This window comes from Dromiciops gliroides, chromosome 6, assembly GCF_019393635.1.
Source record: "Dromiciops gliroides isolate mDroGli1 chromosome 6, mDroGli1.pri, whole genome shotgun sequence".
In the NCBI taxonomy this organism is placed as follows: domain Eukaryota; kingdom Metazoa; phylum Chordata; class Mammalia; order Microbiotheria; family Microbiotheriidae; genus Dromiciops; species Dromiciops gliroides.
The window spans coordinates 113,146,542-113,162,389 of NC_057866.1; the positions used below are offsets into that span (position 1 = coordinate 113,146,542).

At 35.8% G+C, this 15,848-nt stretch overlaps 1 protein-coding gene across 1 annotated transcript in view; it reads right to left on the reverse strand.

Moving 5' to 3' along the window:
• Positions 1 to 15,848, reverse strand: part of RFC1 (replication factor C subunit 1) — an 85,269-nt gene that overhangs the window by 35,269 nt on the left and 34,152 nt on the right. The window contains exons 7-9 of the mRNA XM_043972796.1: positions 8,009 to 8,086; positions 3,966 to 4,041; positions 1,535 to 1,836 (exon numbers count right to left, since the gene is read on the reverse strand). Coding sequence (XP_043828731.1) covers positions 1,535 to 1,836; positions 3,966 to 4,041; positions 8,009 to 8,086 — 456 coding nt within the window. The remainder of the gene's footprint in view (positions 1 to 1,534; positions 1,837 to 3,965; positions 4,042 to 8,008; positions 8,087 to 15,848) is intronic.

Here is a 15,848-nt window from a genome sequence, read left to right on the forward strand (position 1 = left end):
AAGGAACTATATTTAATTCTATGTCCCTCCTTCCTCAAATGGTCTCCTGTCTTATTATTCCTAGTCATCATGAAATCCTTTATGGAAATATAAATTTAAGATATAAATCATAAATATGTAATCTACAATAGAGATGAACTTTTAAGACTATAAAATAACTGCATCACTATTTTTATATCTAAGTCCTGAAGCTATAAGAATCAAAGCTATGCAACTATCAAAACATTCAGAAAAATAAGGATCATGTAGAGACATTCTAACATCCTTAAAAATAGACACTCCTCCACTTCAAGTGGATTAGCCTTCCTGGAGAATGAGCCCAGTCTGCACCAGATAAATATTTTAATGAAAAATAATCTGATACAAAAAAAAGTTATTTTTTCTTTTAACAAACTTATAAGCCACTGCTAAAACCAAAAGCATTTTAAAAACACCATCATAGGTGGCACAGTGGATAGAGCACCAGCCCTGGATTCAGGAGTCGTTGAGTTCAAATCCAGCCTCAGACACTTGACACTTACTAGCTGTGTGACCCTGGGCAAGTCACTTAACCCCAACTGCCTCACCAAAAAAAAAAAAACAAACAAAAAAACCACCATCATTTCAGTTTCTAAACTAAAAATTACATTGGTGAGAATTTTAAAGTAGTAAATATTCAACTTTTAATTTCAAATGATTAAGAGGCATGAAGAAATGAGCAATTATTTCTTTCAAAAAATTAAGGTGGGGGCAGCTAGGTGGCGCAGTGGATAAAGCACCGGCCCTGGAGTCAGGAGTCCCCGAGTTCAAATCCGGCCTCAGACACTTGACACTTACTAGCTGTGTGACCATGGGCAAGTCACTTAACCCCAATTGCCCAGCAAAAAAACAAACAAAAAAACAACAACAACAACAACAACAAAAATTAAGGTGGTTCTACAATGTAGATTCAAGATACTATTTGATTCCCAAATATGAAAATTTAAAAATTTACAGAATAGCTGTATTACTTACACATTCCTAGAATTCCTTAGGCCCAAAAAGACTCTAAAGATCAAATAAGGGGGGGGGGGGGGCAGCTAGGAGGCTCAGTGGATTAAGCACTGGCCCTGGATTCAGGAGGACTTGAGTTCAAATCCAGTCTCAGACATTTGACACTTACTGTGTGACCCTGAACAAATCACTTAATCCTCATTGCCCCGCCAAAAAAGAGAGAGAGAGAGAGAGAGAGAGAGAGAGAGATCAAATAATGATGCCCCTTCAATGACCTATAAGGAAACTGAGGGCAAAATCATAATGGTACAAATGACTGCAGACTCCTGATCCAGTGTTCATACTACACTAACATCTCAACATTGTACATAAAAAGCAGCACTGCTGTAACTCATTTTGGGAAATATTTTAAGAATGATTTATTAATCCTAAATTTGCTTATTATTTAGGCTTCCATCTATGTTCATAAAGAAAGTTCATAAAGAAAAATTAGCATGGGAATAAAACAGAAAATAACCAAAACCCCATAGCAACATCATACCAATTTTTCTAAACTTCCTACCTCTGTTTTGGATGGAGAAATTTTATTTTTCTTTGGAGATTTTCTCTCTTCTTTTACTACAACTTCATTTTCCTTTTTTGCTGACTCCGTGGATTCCCTTTTTTGGCAACTACTCTCATCTCTTTTTTTCAGGAGTGCAAGCTTAGAGCTGACTTTCAAAGCAGAGGGTTCTTCCTCTATTTTGTCAGGTACTTTATGAGGTGATGACTTTAAATGTGGTTGAGAACTTCTTGGATCTTCACTTTTAGTCTGCTTGTTCAAAGTGTGGTTCTTGCTCTCATGTGAAAAATCTGATGTTTTTACTGAAGAAATAAAAAGAGAAAAGAAACCATGCAGATTTAAAAGAACTATTCTAGACAATGTCTCCAATGTCCAACAGTTTCATGTTCAAACATTTACTATTAAGCTACTGCTTTAAGCAGCACCCAATGCTTCTGAAATCAAATTCCAAAGGTCTACTTGAAGATCCATATCTTTTTCTGTATTTAATTAAATTAATTAGCTAACCTTAATGAATTTCACTATATCATGACTTAGCAAACTTTACACACTAGGCTCTTCAGTTGCACAGGTTTTTATATACACAATTTAAATAACACACTTAATAAAGAAAAACTATGTAATACATATATTAGAATTATGTTTTTCCTTATTTATTTAATGAGATCAACAGTATTTCTTCTCTTACTTTAAATTGATACATATTGTTTTAGCATAACAGATACTCACACACAACAACAACAAAATCCCCCAAAAGTTATACAAAGCTATCTAACAGTGCATGACTTTTCATTCTTCTTGTTTCCCATTTGTTGGCCCTCCAACGGCATTATTTTTTAAATGGAGGGTGGGGATACAGGGCAGCAGACCTATGATTTCATTGGTACAAGAACTTCTGGATAAGGAAGCTCCCTTGACCAATGCATAGTTATACCTATTCTATTACTTAAAGGGTTAAGGAACTGCCTGAGACTTAAGCAGTTAAATGACTTGCCCAAAGTAAAGCAGACAGTAACTACTAAGACTTGAATTCAGATCTTCCCAACTTTGAGATTGACTTCCCATTCACTACATGAGTGGAATCAAACTCAAAAAACCCCCCAAAAAACAAAAAAAAAACCAGTTCCGTGCAGAAAACTACAAATTCATACTACATTGTACTATATTTTTACTTATTTTATTAAACATTTCCCAATGACATCATAATCTAGTTTGGGCCAGAAAGGGCTGTTTCCAGTCTCAAGTCTGACAGCTCTGAACTACACCAAGACAACTAGGCTATTTCTTACCATATGGTTTTAATGAAACCTGTTCACTAATAGGTAAAAGGTCAAGGAGATTTTTTTTTTCTAGAGATAATGGTTTCAAGCTCGAAGAAATTTCCATATATCACTGTCATCTAACAAGGCTGATCTGAAATTCTCTATTAGGAGAAAAAGTGAGAAAATAAGACCTTAAAGTAGATAATATACAGGTTTTTAGAATATCTTAACAACACAATCATTTTGTCACATCAAAATACCTGATGGTCAAATATATTAGAAACCAAAATTCTTAGGGACATAAGATGTAGAAGAAAGATCACTGGACAAATGCCCAACAAAAGTCAGAATCCTGGCAAGGCCACTAACGTGGATGTGATGAGGTGAGTCAGCTCACTTCTCAAAGCCTCAGGGGATCAGAATTGGAATTATCTAAAATACATGGTCTAACATTTGATTTCTGTTTCCGTGAATCAAACCTGAGCACAATTTGCAGGAATGCTTCAGATTACAAACAATAGTGGCTCCTCATATGAAATAATTTTAGGTAATCTTAAAAGCATCATAAGATCAAAGGATTTGCAAGGGATCTTGGAATTTTATCTAGTCTAACCTCCTAATTTTATAGATAAAAAAATTTCAGTCTAAAAAAGGAAAATGATTTAACCAAACAAGTAACACATCTTTTAAATGGCATTGATAGGATTTTAACCCAAGTATTTTGGGTTAAAATGATATATTAAATTATATGTTAAACTCATTATATATTAAAGTCTTTATTGTATTCAGGAATTTCCTTATTACTAACACTCTAAGAACAGATGGACCTAGGTAAAAGCTTCCAAATGGTTTCCTGTGTCAATCACCAAAGTAAACCACACTCTAGTAAGTTTAAGAAATTATTCAATACAACAAGCACAAGATATTTTTTAATAAGATTTTTCTGGGGACAGCTAGGTGGCACAGTGGATAAAGCATTGGCCTGGATTCGGGAAGACCTGAGTTCAAATCCAACCTCAAACACTTGACATTTACTATCTGTGTGACCCTGGGCAAGTCACTTAACCCTCATTGTCCCAACATCCCCAAAAAGTTTTTCTGAGCAATACTCTTTTTTTTTCTTCCATGAGAGAAATTTTTCAGTGTCCTTTTTCTCCTAATGTTATTACCTTTATGCTTTTCTGATTTGCTTGAATTTATTCGGTCAGATGAAAATATGTCTCTCTCTTCTGAATTCCTTCGGGCCTAAGCAAATGTACAAACAGTAAAAATGTATATGCAACCTAAGAAGGTAATATTTTCAGCACTTTAAAAAATATATTACTAGCAAAGCTATAAAATGATTACACCACTAAAAATATTTTGAAGAGTCATCCATCGATCCATACTAGAAAAATACTATGAAAAACGTGCTTTTGACTATTCATCTCTGGGCAATGTGGAGAATGTTTTATTATCCTCATTTTACAGAAGGATAAAGACATAAATAAGGCTTTAACAAATACATTTACAGGTACTTTTGCAAAAATTACCCTATCCTGTAAATCAACAGTCCTATGTTTTCCTTCCATCTCCTTCATCGAAACTCTCAAGGCATTTTATGATGCAGTCAGAAACAAATCAAAAAGTCATTTAAATAAAGATACTAACCTTGAGTTCAAAGTCAAGATTTAAACAGAAACACTTGTTCAAAAAATACACTACCCTTTCAAAAACTTTAAAAAACTACACTTCTCAAGGCAACCATTTTTAAAAATAAGATGCTCACCTAAAATTATCAAATAATGAAAAATAATTATAATAAAATTCCTAATTCATCCAGAAATAAGGCTGGGCTTTACATTTATATTAAAATGGGCTAATATTTAGGGCAAAAGAATATTAATTACTTTATGCATCTCACATAGAATTTTAAGGCTTGAGACCTCAGGATAATGAAGAATTTGATGGAATTATATGATTAGGATGTAACCAAAATTGAAATTTGTTCTTTGCAAAGGAAAAAAGTCTAACCATTGTAAATACATTGTCACAATGAGGCTATAAATCTGAAGAACCTATAAATTTCAGTGGCCAGCAAACACTTGATCTTCTTTCCCACCTGAGAGATGTGTGCCAAAGGCAATACCAGTTTAGAATATAAATGGATTTGTAGAGTGTTAGGGAGAAGGAGGGTAGATTGAGTAGTATTGCCTCAAAAAACAGTAAGAAGCAGTGGAGGGCAAAACAAATCAAAAAGTCATTTAAATAAAGATACCAATCTGGAGTTCAAAGTCAAGATTTAAACAGAAACACTTGTTCAAAAAATACACTACCCTTTCAAAAACTTTAAAAAACTACACTTATATACACTTAAATTGTGTATATAAAAACCTGTGCAACTGAAGAGCTTAGTGTGTAAAGTTTGCTAAGTCATGATACAGTGAAATTCATTAAGGTTAGCTAATTAATTTAATTAAATACAGAAAAAACAGTGGGATCTTTTGTTCTTTATGCCTTTCTGTCTACTGTGTGACTAAAAAGATGTGGCCTGCTCTAAATATTGTTAGCAAAAGCCTGTTTTATTCTCAAACCTTTATAAAGGATGCCTTTAATAATGAATGTATAAATTATTCTCAAAAAAATTTTGTAGAGTTGAAAGTACAGATCAGATGATATTTTCTTAGTCACTTTTTATGGGTAATAATCAGATCTATAATTACCCCCCTGCCAAGTATTCCTATTGTCCCCTTCAGTTATCTTAAAAATAGATCTTCAAAATTAAATGAGGTCCAGGGGCAGCTAGGTGGTGCAGTGGATAGAGCACCGGCCCTGGATTCAGGAGGGCCTGAGTTCAAATCTGGCCTCAGACACTTGACACTAGCTGTGTGACCCTGGGCAAGTCACTTAACCTCAATTGACTCACAAAAACAAAACAAAACAAAACAAAATTATATGAGGTCCAACACAGACCTTCTCTGTGGCTACCTGGTCTAATCCAGCTACTCTTTCCATCTCAGTTGGCCTTAGTGCAATTTCTACTTCTGTGTTCACCAGTGGGGACCATGAAGTTAATGTCCCAAATGTTGCAGCGCCACTGTCATTATTGGATGAGTTTGTTATAACAATATTTGCAAATCTTTTCAATATTGCATGCTTCAACATCACTGGGTTTCTTAACAATCTTTCTACAAATTTGTTTTGCCCTCCACTGCTTCTTACTATTTTTTGAGGCAATACTACTCAATCTACCCTCCTTCTCCCTAACACTCTACAAATCCATTTATATTCTAAACTGGTATTGCCTTTGGCACACATCTCTCAGGTGGGAAAGAAGATCAAGTGTTTGCTGGCCACTGAAATTTATAGGTTCTTCAGATTTATAGCCTCATTGTGACAACGTATTTACAATGGTTAGACTTTTTTCCTTTGCAAATGGTGATATTTTGTCAATACAGACAGTTCTCATTCTAAGTGAACAATTTTTATGAAGTGCAAATTTACACAAGGTTCAAGGACACAAGGGGGCCAAGGAGAGAGAAGCAAGAGCAGGAGAAGGAACACAAAGGGGCCAGTCAGCCACATGGGGTCTGACCATACTAGAGAGGAAGAACACATTGGAAAGGGGCAGACACATGGGGGCTGGGCATGTATACAGACTGGAGATGACAGGTGACACGTGGAAGCCAGGGAAAGACACATGACACCCAACCACTGACAGAACTGAAAACAGACACAAAGAGACCGGAAATTGGGCTGATGGGCAAAGAGGAGGAAAGGTCTCCTCTCTCTCTAAACCAGAGATCTTTAGCCAAAACCCCAATCTGACAGTCTCTCCTCACTTAAGTTCTGCTTTCACTTGGAGGGTTTTTTGTTGGGGGGCGTTAGAAGGGGGCACGGAACGTCAACTAAGGTGCAAGAGTGTAGACAAAGAGACAGAGCACCATACTGGACAGTAAAGTTAAGTGTTTTGTTGGTTTGTTGTTGTTTTTTAAACGGGGGTTTCTTTCTGAATTCTTTATGTAAAGTCAAATCTGAATAACGTGAATTTACATAAAGCAAGAACTGTGCATATGTTCTTCTATAAATTTCTTGGCATCAACAGTTTGTTTAAGTAGTTTAAGTTGGAATTACCTCAACTGAACTTTTTCCATTTTTATTCTTTCTTCTAATCTGGTATTGATTTTGAACTTTTGCTAACAAGCCAAAGGTCTCTCTGCTCAGTCTACCAATTCAGAAATGACTATTTATTATTTATTATTCATTATCTATCTAGTAATACAGTCGATTTCACTTTTTAAAAAAAATGTTATTTGACAGGGCTATTTCAAATGGGCAATGCTTATGCTATTAGAGTTTGTTATTATTTGGGGGTTTGGTTTAAATTTCCTAACAAAGGCAATGGTCTGCACATATTTGTTTTCAGAGAGATGATCATACTAATCATGCTGGGTCCTGAAAGACAAGTCTCCTCAGCAAAATCCTGAATTATGAGGCAGCAAGTTGCGGCATGTTGTCCAGGAAGATATTCTTTACAAGCACAGAGAATGCGCTGGTTGACCTGCATTGGTAACAGGGTCTTCATCTAACAGTTCCCTATACCAATGAAATCACAAATCGAATCTATCCTTTTTTGGCTATCACCATGCTCAATAATCCCCACCTCTCTCAAAGAAGAAAGTGTTCTTGATATTTAGGCTCTTTTCTTGATTCTAAACTATTTTGCAATAGGTGAGTCAATGTTTATAGACTGGCTAAAAACTATGGAATTTTTAGTGCTCGTTGTCCCTTTTCTCATCCCTATGCCATGGTCTCTACAGAAGGAAACCCCACAGGTTTAAGGGCCACTTTGTATTTTCCTTTGTTCCATAGGTCATCAAATAATTAATTACCAAGAAGGCAGCTTACTGATGAGCCTCTCACCTCTAGTGAGGTTGGGTCTCAGAAAGCAGCCACTGTCTGTTGCCAAAACCCTACTCAAACCCTTTCCAAAAAGGCCAAACTGGCCAAATCTCACACTCCACTGACACAGCCTTTGAGAATCTAGGTTCACTTTCATACCAGAATGAAGTGATAGAAAGAGACTTTTTCATGTCTACAAAATAAAACATTTTGAAGCTCCAATTTATATTCATTTAATTTTCCCAAATATCTTCTATTTGAAGTATAAGACATATCTCCCCCCCCCCCCCACACACACACACACAAAAAAAACCCCCATAAAGTAAGTCACCTTTTTGTTCTTGGGTTCTTCATCCAACATTGCCAATGTCCTGGCAAATTCTTCATCCTCATGCAGCTGCCTCTCAAGCTACCAAAAAGAACCAACAAACATATTAGTTGTATGCTTTTAATGAAAATTAAAATAATAATACACTAACATATGATAAAATATTCCTCAAGAAAATTAGGAGACATTTTCCCAAAAAGTGATAAGTACAAATTCTTCTAACAAAGGCAGACATCAATTCTCAGGTCTGTTTTACTAACTAGGTTAGAATGCATATTCCTAATTTGCCAAGCATAATATACAAATTGAGCATATTAAAAATGGAAAATATTTCTTACTTAAAGAATCATCTGACTATATATTTCTTTAATCATTCTAAATAAACATTTAATGTTTTGTTTCTACTTTTACAAATCTTAAACCCTAAAAGTAAGATCTTCAAGAAATGTCAACATGAAAAAATGTACAATATGAAAACAGTATGAAATCAATGAGTCTAAAAAAATTAATAATAAAAAATCTTCTTAATAGTGAGTAGATAAATGCGAACACATCAGAATTTTTTCAACCATCAAAATTTTTTTAAAATTTTGTTTCCAGAGGCAGCTAGGTGGTGCAGTAGATAGAGCACCAGACTTGGATTCAGGAGGACCTAAGTTCAAATCCGACCTCAGACACCTGACATTTATTAGCTGTGTGACCTTGGACAAGTCACTTAACCCTCATTGCCCTGCAAAAAAACAAAAACAAAAACAACACACGCACATACACACATACAATAAAATTTGTTTCCAATTTCTAATTTCTGACTAGCCTATATAATGTTTTCCCCCATTAAAACATAAGCTCCTTGAAAGCAGAGACTATCTGTACTCTTGTTTTTGTATCCCTACTACTTGGGATACAGTAAGAAATTAATACTTTTTTATTTCACTCACTCACTCATTCATTCATTTACAGTACCTGGCCCATGGAAAACTTAATAAATGCTTGTTGACATTCAAAAGTACATGTTATGTTTTTCATCAATTTTCCTAACATGGCAGTCTAATACACATATTATTACCACCAACTATTTTTGACTACAACAAAATTTGTTTTATCCTTAAATCGAGTACCTTCAACAGTATATTTTTATAGCAGCTAGTAAATAATTTATTCTGAGACTAGACATATACATATAATGACATGCTATTTGTGCCCCCTACAAATTAATGGTATTTAATCTCACTGCTGCATACCAATCTTTTTATTCTTTTCTGATCTACTCTCTACTGCATCCCCCTATCAAGCTATTCCAAACCCCTTCTACACCAAAGCTTCTTAAAATGTCTGCGTGTGTTGGGGGGAGGGGAGTAGCAAACAATTTGGCAACAGTAAAAGTTATGTGCAACTATTGCATTATGGGTGGAGTTGAGAACTGATCCAACCATTCTGGAGAGCAATCTGGAATTATGCCCAAAGGGCTATAAAGCTGTGCATAAATACCACTACTAAGTCTATATCCCAAAGAGATCATAAAATAGGGAAAAGGACCCACATGTACAAAAATATTTATAGCTGCTCTTTTTGTAATGGCAAAGAATTGGAAATTGAGGGGATGACCATCAACTGAGGAATGGACAAACAAGTTATGATATACAAATGTAATAGAATACTACTTTGCTGTAAGAAATGATGAGCACGCAGACTTCAGAAAATCCTGGAAGGACTTATATGAATTAACACCTAGTGAAATGAGCAGAGCCAAGAGAACATTGTACCCTGTATCAACAACATTGTGTGATGATCAATTGTGACAGACTTAGCTCTTTTCAGTAATTCAATGATCCAAGACAATGCCACAAGATTTATGATGGAAAATGCTCTCCACATACAGAAAAAGAATTTATAGAATCTAAATGCAGATTAAAGCATAGTTTTTTCACTTTTGTTGCTGTTTTTGTTGTTGTTTCTTCTTTCTTGTGAGTTTTTTTTCCTTTAGTTCTGATTTTTCTCTCACAACATGAGTAATGTGGAAATATGTTTAACATGACTATGAATGTATAACCTATATCAGATTGCTCGTTGTCTCAGGTGAGGAGGGAGAAGAAAAATTTGGAACTAAAAATCTTACAAAAAATTAATATTGCTGTGTGACTCTGGGCAAGTCACTTAACCCCAATTGCCTAACCAAAAACAAACAAACAAAAAAATATATTGAAAATGATCTTTAGGAACAGCTAGTTGGCAAAGTGGAGAAAGCACTGGCCCTGGATTCAGGAGGACCCGAGTTCAAATCTGACCTCAGACACTTGACACCTACTAGCTGTGTGACCCTGGGCAAGTCACTTAACTCCCCTTGCCCCACCAAAAAAAAAAAAAAAAAAAGATCTTTATATGTAATTGGAAAAAACACAATAAAATGCTATTTTTTAAATGTTATGTATACCTATTTTATAAACCTATATGCCACGCAAAATTTCTCAGATAAAAAGAGGTGACAAGTGGAAAAAGTTTAAGAAGCCCTGCTCCACATTACCATCTTTCCACTTCCTCTCAGAGGGGAAAAATATTGACTCTACATACCATTTGTTTCCTCCCCTCCCCAATCCATATTTCAAATCATCTTATTACCATCATCCCCTAATTCTCTATTATCAGTCTCAGAGGATGACTTGGCCCTTCTTAGGAAGGTCAACATTTTTATTTATGCCTTTGATATCATCTCATCTCCTTTCCTTCAACTATCCCCTATCTCCCTAATTTTCAATCTCTCTATACACTGTATCTTTCCCTGATCCCATCAAACATGCCTAGCTTTGCCCCATCTTCAAAAAAAATTTCACTTAATACTACCATACCCTGAGATATAGATAGATAGATCCTCCCTCTCATAGCTAAATTCCTAGAAAAAACTCTACAACCATTGGCTCAACTTTCACACCTCTCACTCACTTTTTTTTTTGGGGGGGGGGGGGGGGCGGCAATGGGGGTTAAGTGATTTGCCCAGGGTCACACAGCTAGTAAGTATCAAGTGTCTGAGGCTGGATTTGAACTCAAGTACTCCTGAATCCAGGGCCAGTGCTTTATCCACTGCACCACCTAGCTGCCCCCTCTCACTCACTTTTAATACTTTGCAATCTATTTTCTGATCCTACCAATTCTCTAACATGTGATTTCTTTGTAACTGATTGGCCTTTTCTCAGTCCATAAGGACTGCATACCTTCCAGTAAAAGTATAGCATTTCATACTGATGCCCACTCAATCCTGAATAACTCTCTCTTCCCAGGGTTTTCACAATACTGGTTCTCTTCCTACCCATTGGCTCTAAATTTCTCATTATCATTTACAAATTTACTATATATATATATATATATAAATATAAAAACCTTCCTATGCATGGAGTATAAGAACCAATTTCTGTTGGAAGTCATTCATTTGACTTTTTTGTCTGTGTGAGGCAATTGGGGTTAAATGACTTGCCCAAGGTCACACAGCTAGTAAGTGTTAAGTGTCTGAGGTCACATTTGAACTCAGGTCCTCTTGAATCCAGGGCCAGTGCTCTATCCACTGTGCCACCTAGCTGCTCCTTGACTTTTTTATACTAAAAGAAAATCTATCTTAATTTAATGCTCCAAATTTCCCCATAAGGAACTTTTTTTTTAAAAGTCTAATCCTTTAAAAAAAAAAAAAAGGTCTAATTCTTTAGTTATGTACTGTTTGATAAACCCCAAAGACTCCAGCTTCTGGGATAGGAACTCAGTATTTGACAAAAACTGCTGGGAATACTGGAAGATAGTATGGCAGAAATTAGGCATAGACCAGCATCTTACACCTTATACTAAAATAAGGTCAAAATGAGTATATGACTTAGACATAAAAGGTGATACCGTAGGTGAATTAGGAGAGGAAGGAATAGTTTACCTTTCAGATCTTTGGAAAGGAGAACAGCTTATGACCAAGCAAGAGATAGAGAATATTATGAAATACAAAATGGATGATTTTGATTACATTAAATTAAAAAGGTTTTGTACAAACAGAAGCAATGTATCCAAAATTAGAAGGGATGCAGAAAGCTGGGAAACAATTTTTATGGCCAGTACTTCTGATAAAGGCCTCTTTTCTAAAATGTATTTGGAACTAAATCAAATTTATAAAAATCTAAGTCATTCCCCAATTGAGAAATGGTCAAAGGATATGTATAAAAATCTAAGTCATTCCCCAATTGAGAAATGGTCAAAGGATATGAACAGGCAGTTTTCTTTCTTTTTTTTTTTTTAGTGAGGCAATTGGGGTTAAGTGACTTGCCCAGGGTCACACAGCTAGTAAGTGTTAAGTGTCTGAGGCCGGATTTGAACTCAGGTACTCCTGACTCCAGGGCCGGTGCTCCATCCACTGCGCCATCTAGCTGCCCCGGCAGTTTTCTGATGAAGAAATCAAAGCTATCTATTCCCATATGAAAAAATGCTTGGGGGGGAGAGGGGGCGGCACAGCTAGGTGGCACAGTGAATAAAGGACCGGCCCTGAATTCAGGAGAACCTGAGTTCAAATCCGACCTCAGACACTTGACACTTACTAGCTGTGTGACCCCAGGCAAGTCACTTTACCCTCACTGCCCTGCAAAAAAAAAAAGCTCTAAATCACTATTGATTAGAGAGATGCAAATTAAAACAACTCTGAGGTACCACCTGACACCTATCAGATTAGCTAAAATGACAAAAAAGGAAAATATTAATGTTGGAGAAGCTGTGGAAAAATTGGAACACTAATGCATTGTTGGTGGAGCTGTGAACTGATCCAACCATTCTGGAGAGCAATTTGGAATTATGCCCAAAGGGCTATAAAGCTGTGCATACCCTTTGACCCAGCAATACCACTATTAGGTCTTTTTTCCCCAAAGAGATCATAAAAAAGGGGAAAAGACCCACATGTGCAAAAATATAGCTTCTCTTTTTGTGGTGGCAAGGAATTGGAAGTTGAGGGGATGCCCATCAATTGGGGAATGATTGGATAAGTTGTAGTATATGAATGTAATGGAATACTATTGTGCTGTAAGAAAAGATGAGCAGGCAGATTTCAGAAAAACCTGGAGGGTCTTGCATGGGCCGATGATGAGTGAGATGAGCAGAACCAGGAGAACACTGTGCAGAGTATCATCAACACTGTGTGTTGACCAAGTGTGATAGATTAGATTTTTCTCACCAATACAATGGTACAAGAAAGTTCCAAAGGACTCATGAAGGAAAAGGCTCTCCAAATCCAGAAGAAAAAAAAAGAAACTGTGGAATATGGACACTGATTGGACCATACTCTCTCTTTTATTTTTGGTGCTGTTGTTTTCCTTTTTTGAGGTTTTTCCTTCTTGTTCTGATTCCTGTTTAACATGACTAATGCAGAAATATGTTTAATGTTATATATCAGATTACCTGCTGTCTAGGGGATGGGGGCAGGAAGGGGAGGGAAGGAGAAAAAATTTGAAACTGGAAATCTTATCTAAACAAAGGTTGAAAACTTGAATGAAAGAAAGAAAGAAAGAAGAAATCAAAGCTATCTATTGCCATATGAAAAAATGCTCTAAATCACTACTGAAATTGAGGGGCTACCCATCATTTGGAGAATGGCTGGACAAGTTGTGGTATATGAATGTAATGGAATACTATTGTGCTGTAAGAAAAGATGAGCAGGCAGATTTCAGAAAAACCTGGAGGGTCTTGCATGAATTGCTGATGAGTGAGATGAGCAGAACCAAGAGAACATTGTACACAGTATCATCAACATTATGTGTCGATCAACTGTGATAGGCTTGATTCTTCTCAGCAATACAGTGGTCCAGATAGTTCCAAAGGACACATGATGGAAAATGCTCTCCAAATTCAGAAAAAAACAAAAGTGTTGAATCTGAATGCAGATCAAACCATACTATTTCTACTGTTTTTGTTGTTTTTTTCTTTTCTGAGGTTTTTCCTTTTTGCTGATTGTTCTCTCATTACATGACTAATGCAAAAATACGTTTAATGTACTTATACATATATAACCTATATCAGATTACTTCCTGTCTTGGGGAAGGAAAAAAATGTCGAAAACTATCTCTACATGTAACTGGAAAATAATAAAATACTTTCATAATTAAAAAAAAATTAAAAATAAAAATAAAAAAGTCTAATCCCTATTAACTATAACAACCTTCACATACTTGGAGACAATTATAAAATTTTTGTCTAAATGGTGTTCACTAAGCTAAACATTCTTGGTTCCTTCAACTGAAAGTTCACCACCATGATTACCCAGTTCTGGAACTGTTGCAACTTTTCAATATCCTTCTTAAAACTGTGGGCTAAGAAGTGGACACAATACTAGTTATAGTCTAACTGAACCATCATGGTTGAACAGCACCATGGCCACTTTTATCTGGACAACACAGTTCAGAGAACATAGACTCTAGAGAGTTAGACCTCAGCAGCAAATATTCCAGCCTATATCTGTAAACCGACCAGAAAACGGTCAATCAGCTTCTGATTGAAGATCTCCAAGGAAAGAGAACCAATCAATCACCCTTCTGAAACAGAGCATTCTGCCTTTGGACAGCTCTAGTTATCATCAAGTTTTTCCTGAAAACAAACCTAAACTTGCCCTTTTTCCTACTTCTATCTATTGTTCCCATTCTGCCGTAAGGGGCCAAACAGAATAAAGCTAATATCTCTTCCACATAAAAGGTCTTCAAATCCTTGAAGGTCAAGTCCCACCCCAGTCTTACCTTCGCCTAACCAAACATCCCCAATTCATTCAACTGGTCCTCAAATGACACAGACTCAAGATTCTTCACCATCTTGGCTACCCAACTCTGGACATTCAATTTGATCAATATTATAAAACTGTGATGCCCAGAACTGAACAAAATACTTCAGATGAGGTATGAGATGGGCAAAATAAATAAAAACTAATGTCCCCTTATTACTGGAAGGTATGCTTTTATAAAGTCAGTTCAAAATGACATTAGCATTTTGGGCATTTACATTAAATGGCTGAGTTGTATTGAGCTAGTAATTCCCCAGAAAATCCTAGATCTTTTTCAGAAAAACTGCTAGACAATCATGCCTTTCCTATCCAGTATTTCTGAACTTTACCTTTATTCCTACTGAAGTTTATCTTCTTTTATACAAACCAATGCTCTAACCTGTCAAGATCTTTTTAGATCCTGACTCTTATCTACTGTCTTAGCTATCCTTCCCAGTTTAGTGTCATCTTCAAATCTGAGGAACATGGCAGCTATGTGACATAATGGATAAAGTGGTGAACTTGGAAAAAGAAAAGACCTTGATCCAAATCATGTCTAAGACAATAGCGATATAACCCTGGGCAAGTCAGTTAATCTGTCTTAGCTTTAGTTTTCTCATCTGTAAAATGGAGATAATAATTAGTACCCACCTTCCCAGGGTTGTTGTAAGGATCAACGAGTAAGTACATATAAAGTCCCTTACAAACCATAAAGCACAATAACAAATGTTTGCTATCTGCTATCTATGCATTTATCCAAAGTATTGATAAAAATGTTAAACAGAAAAGAACCAAGCACAAATCTTTAGGGCATTCCAATAGAAATCTCTTGTTGATAACTGAACTATTAACTTTTCTTTTGTCTACTTTTAGTAATATGCCCTAAGATCATATATTAGCTTTTGTGGCAATTAAATCACACTAATGGCTTATTGAGCTTGCCTTTTCCAAAGGAAGTGTTAATTCTTGTTAATGTTATCCTCAAACTTAATAAGCATGTCAGTCATGTGTTCAATTAAGTCCAACAAAAATGGTGAACACAACATTTTTTTAAAGACGGCACTCTAGAATATGCTACTAAAAGTG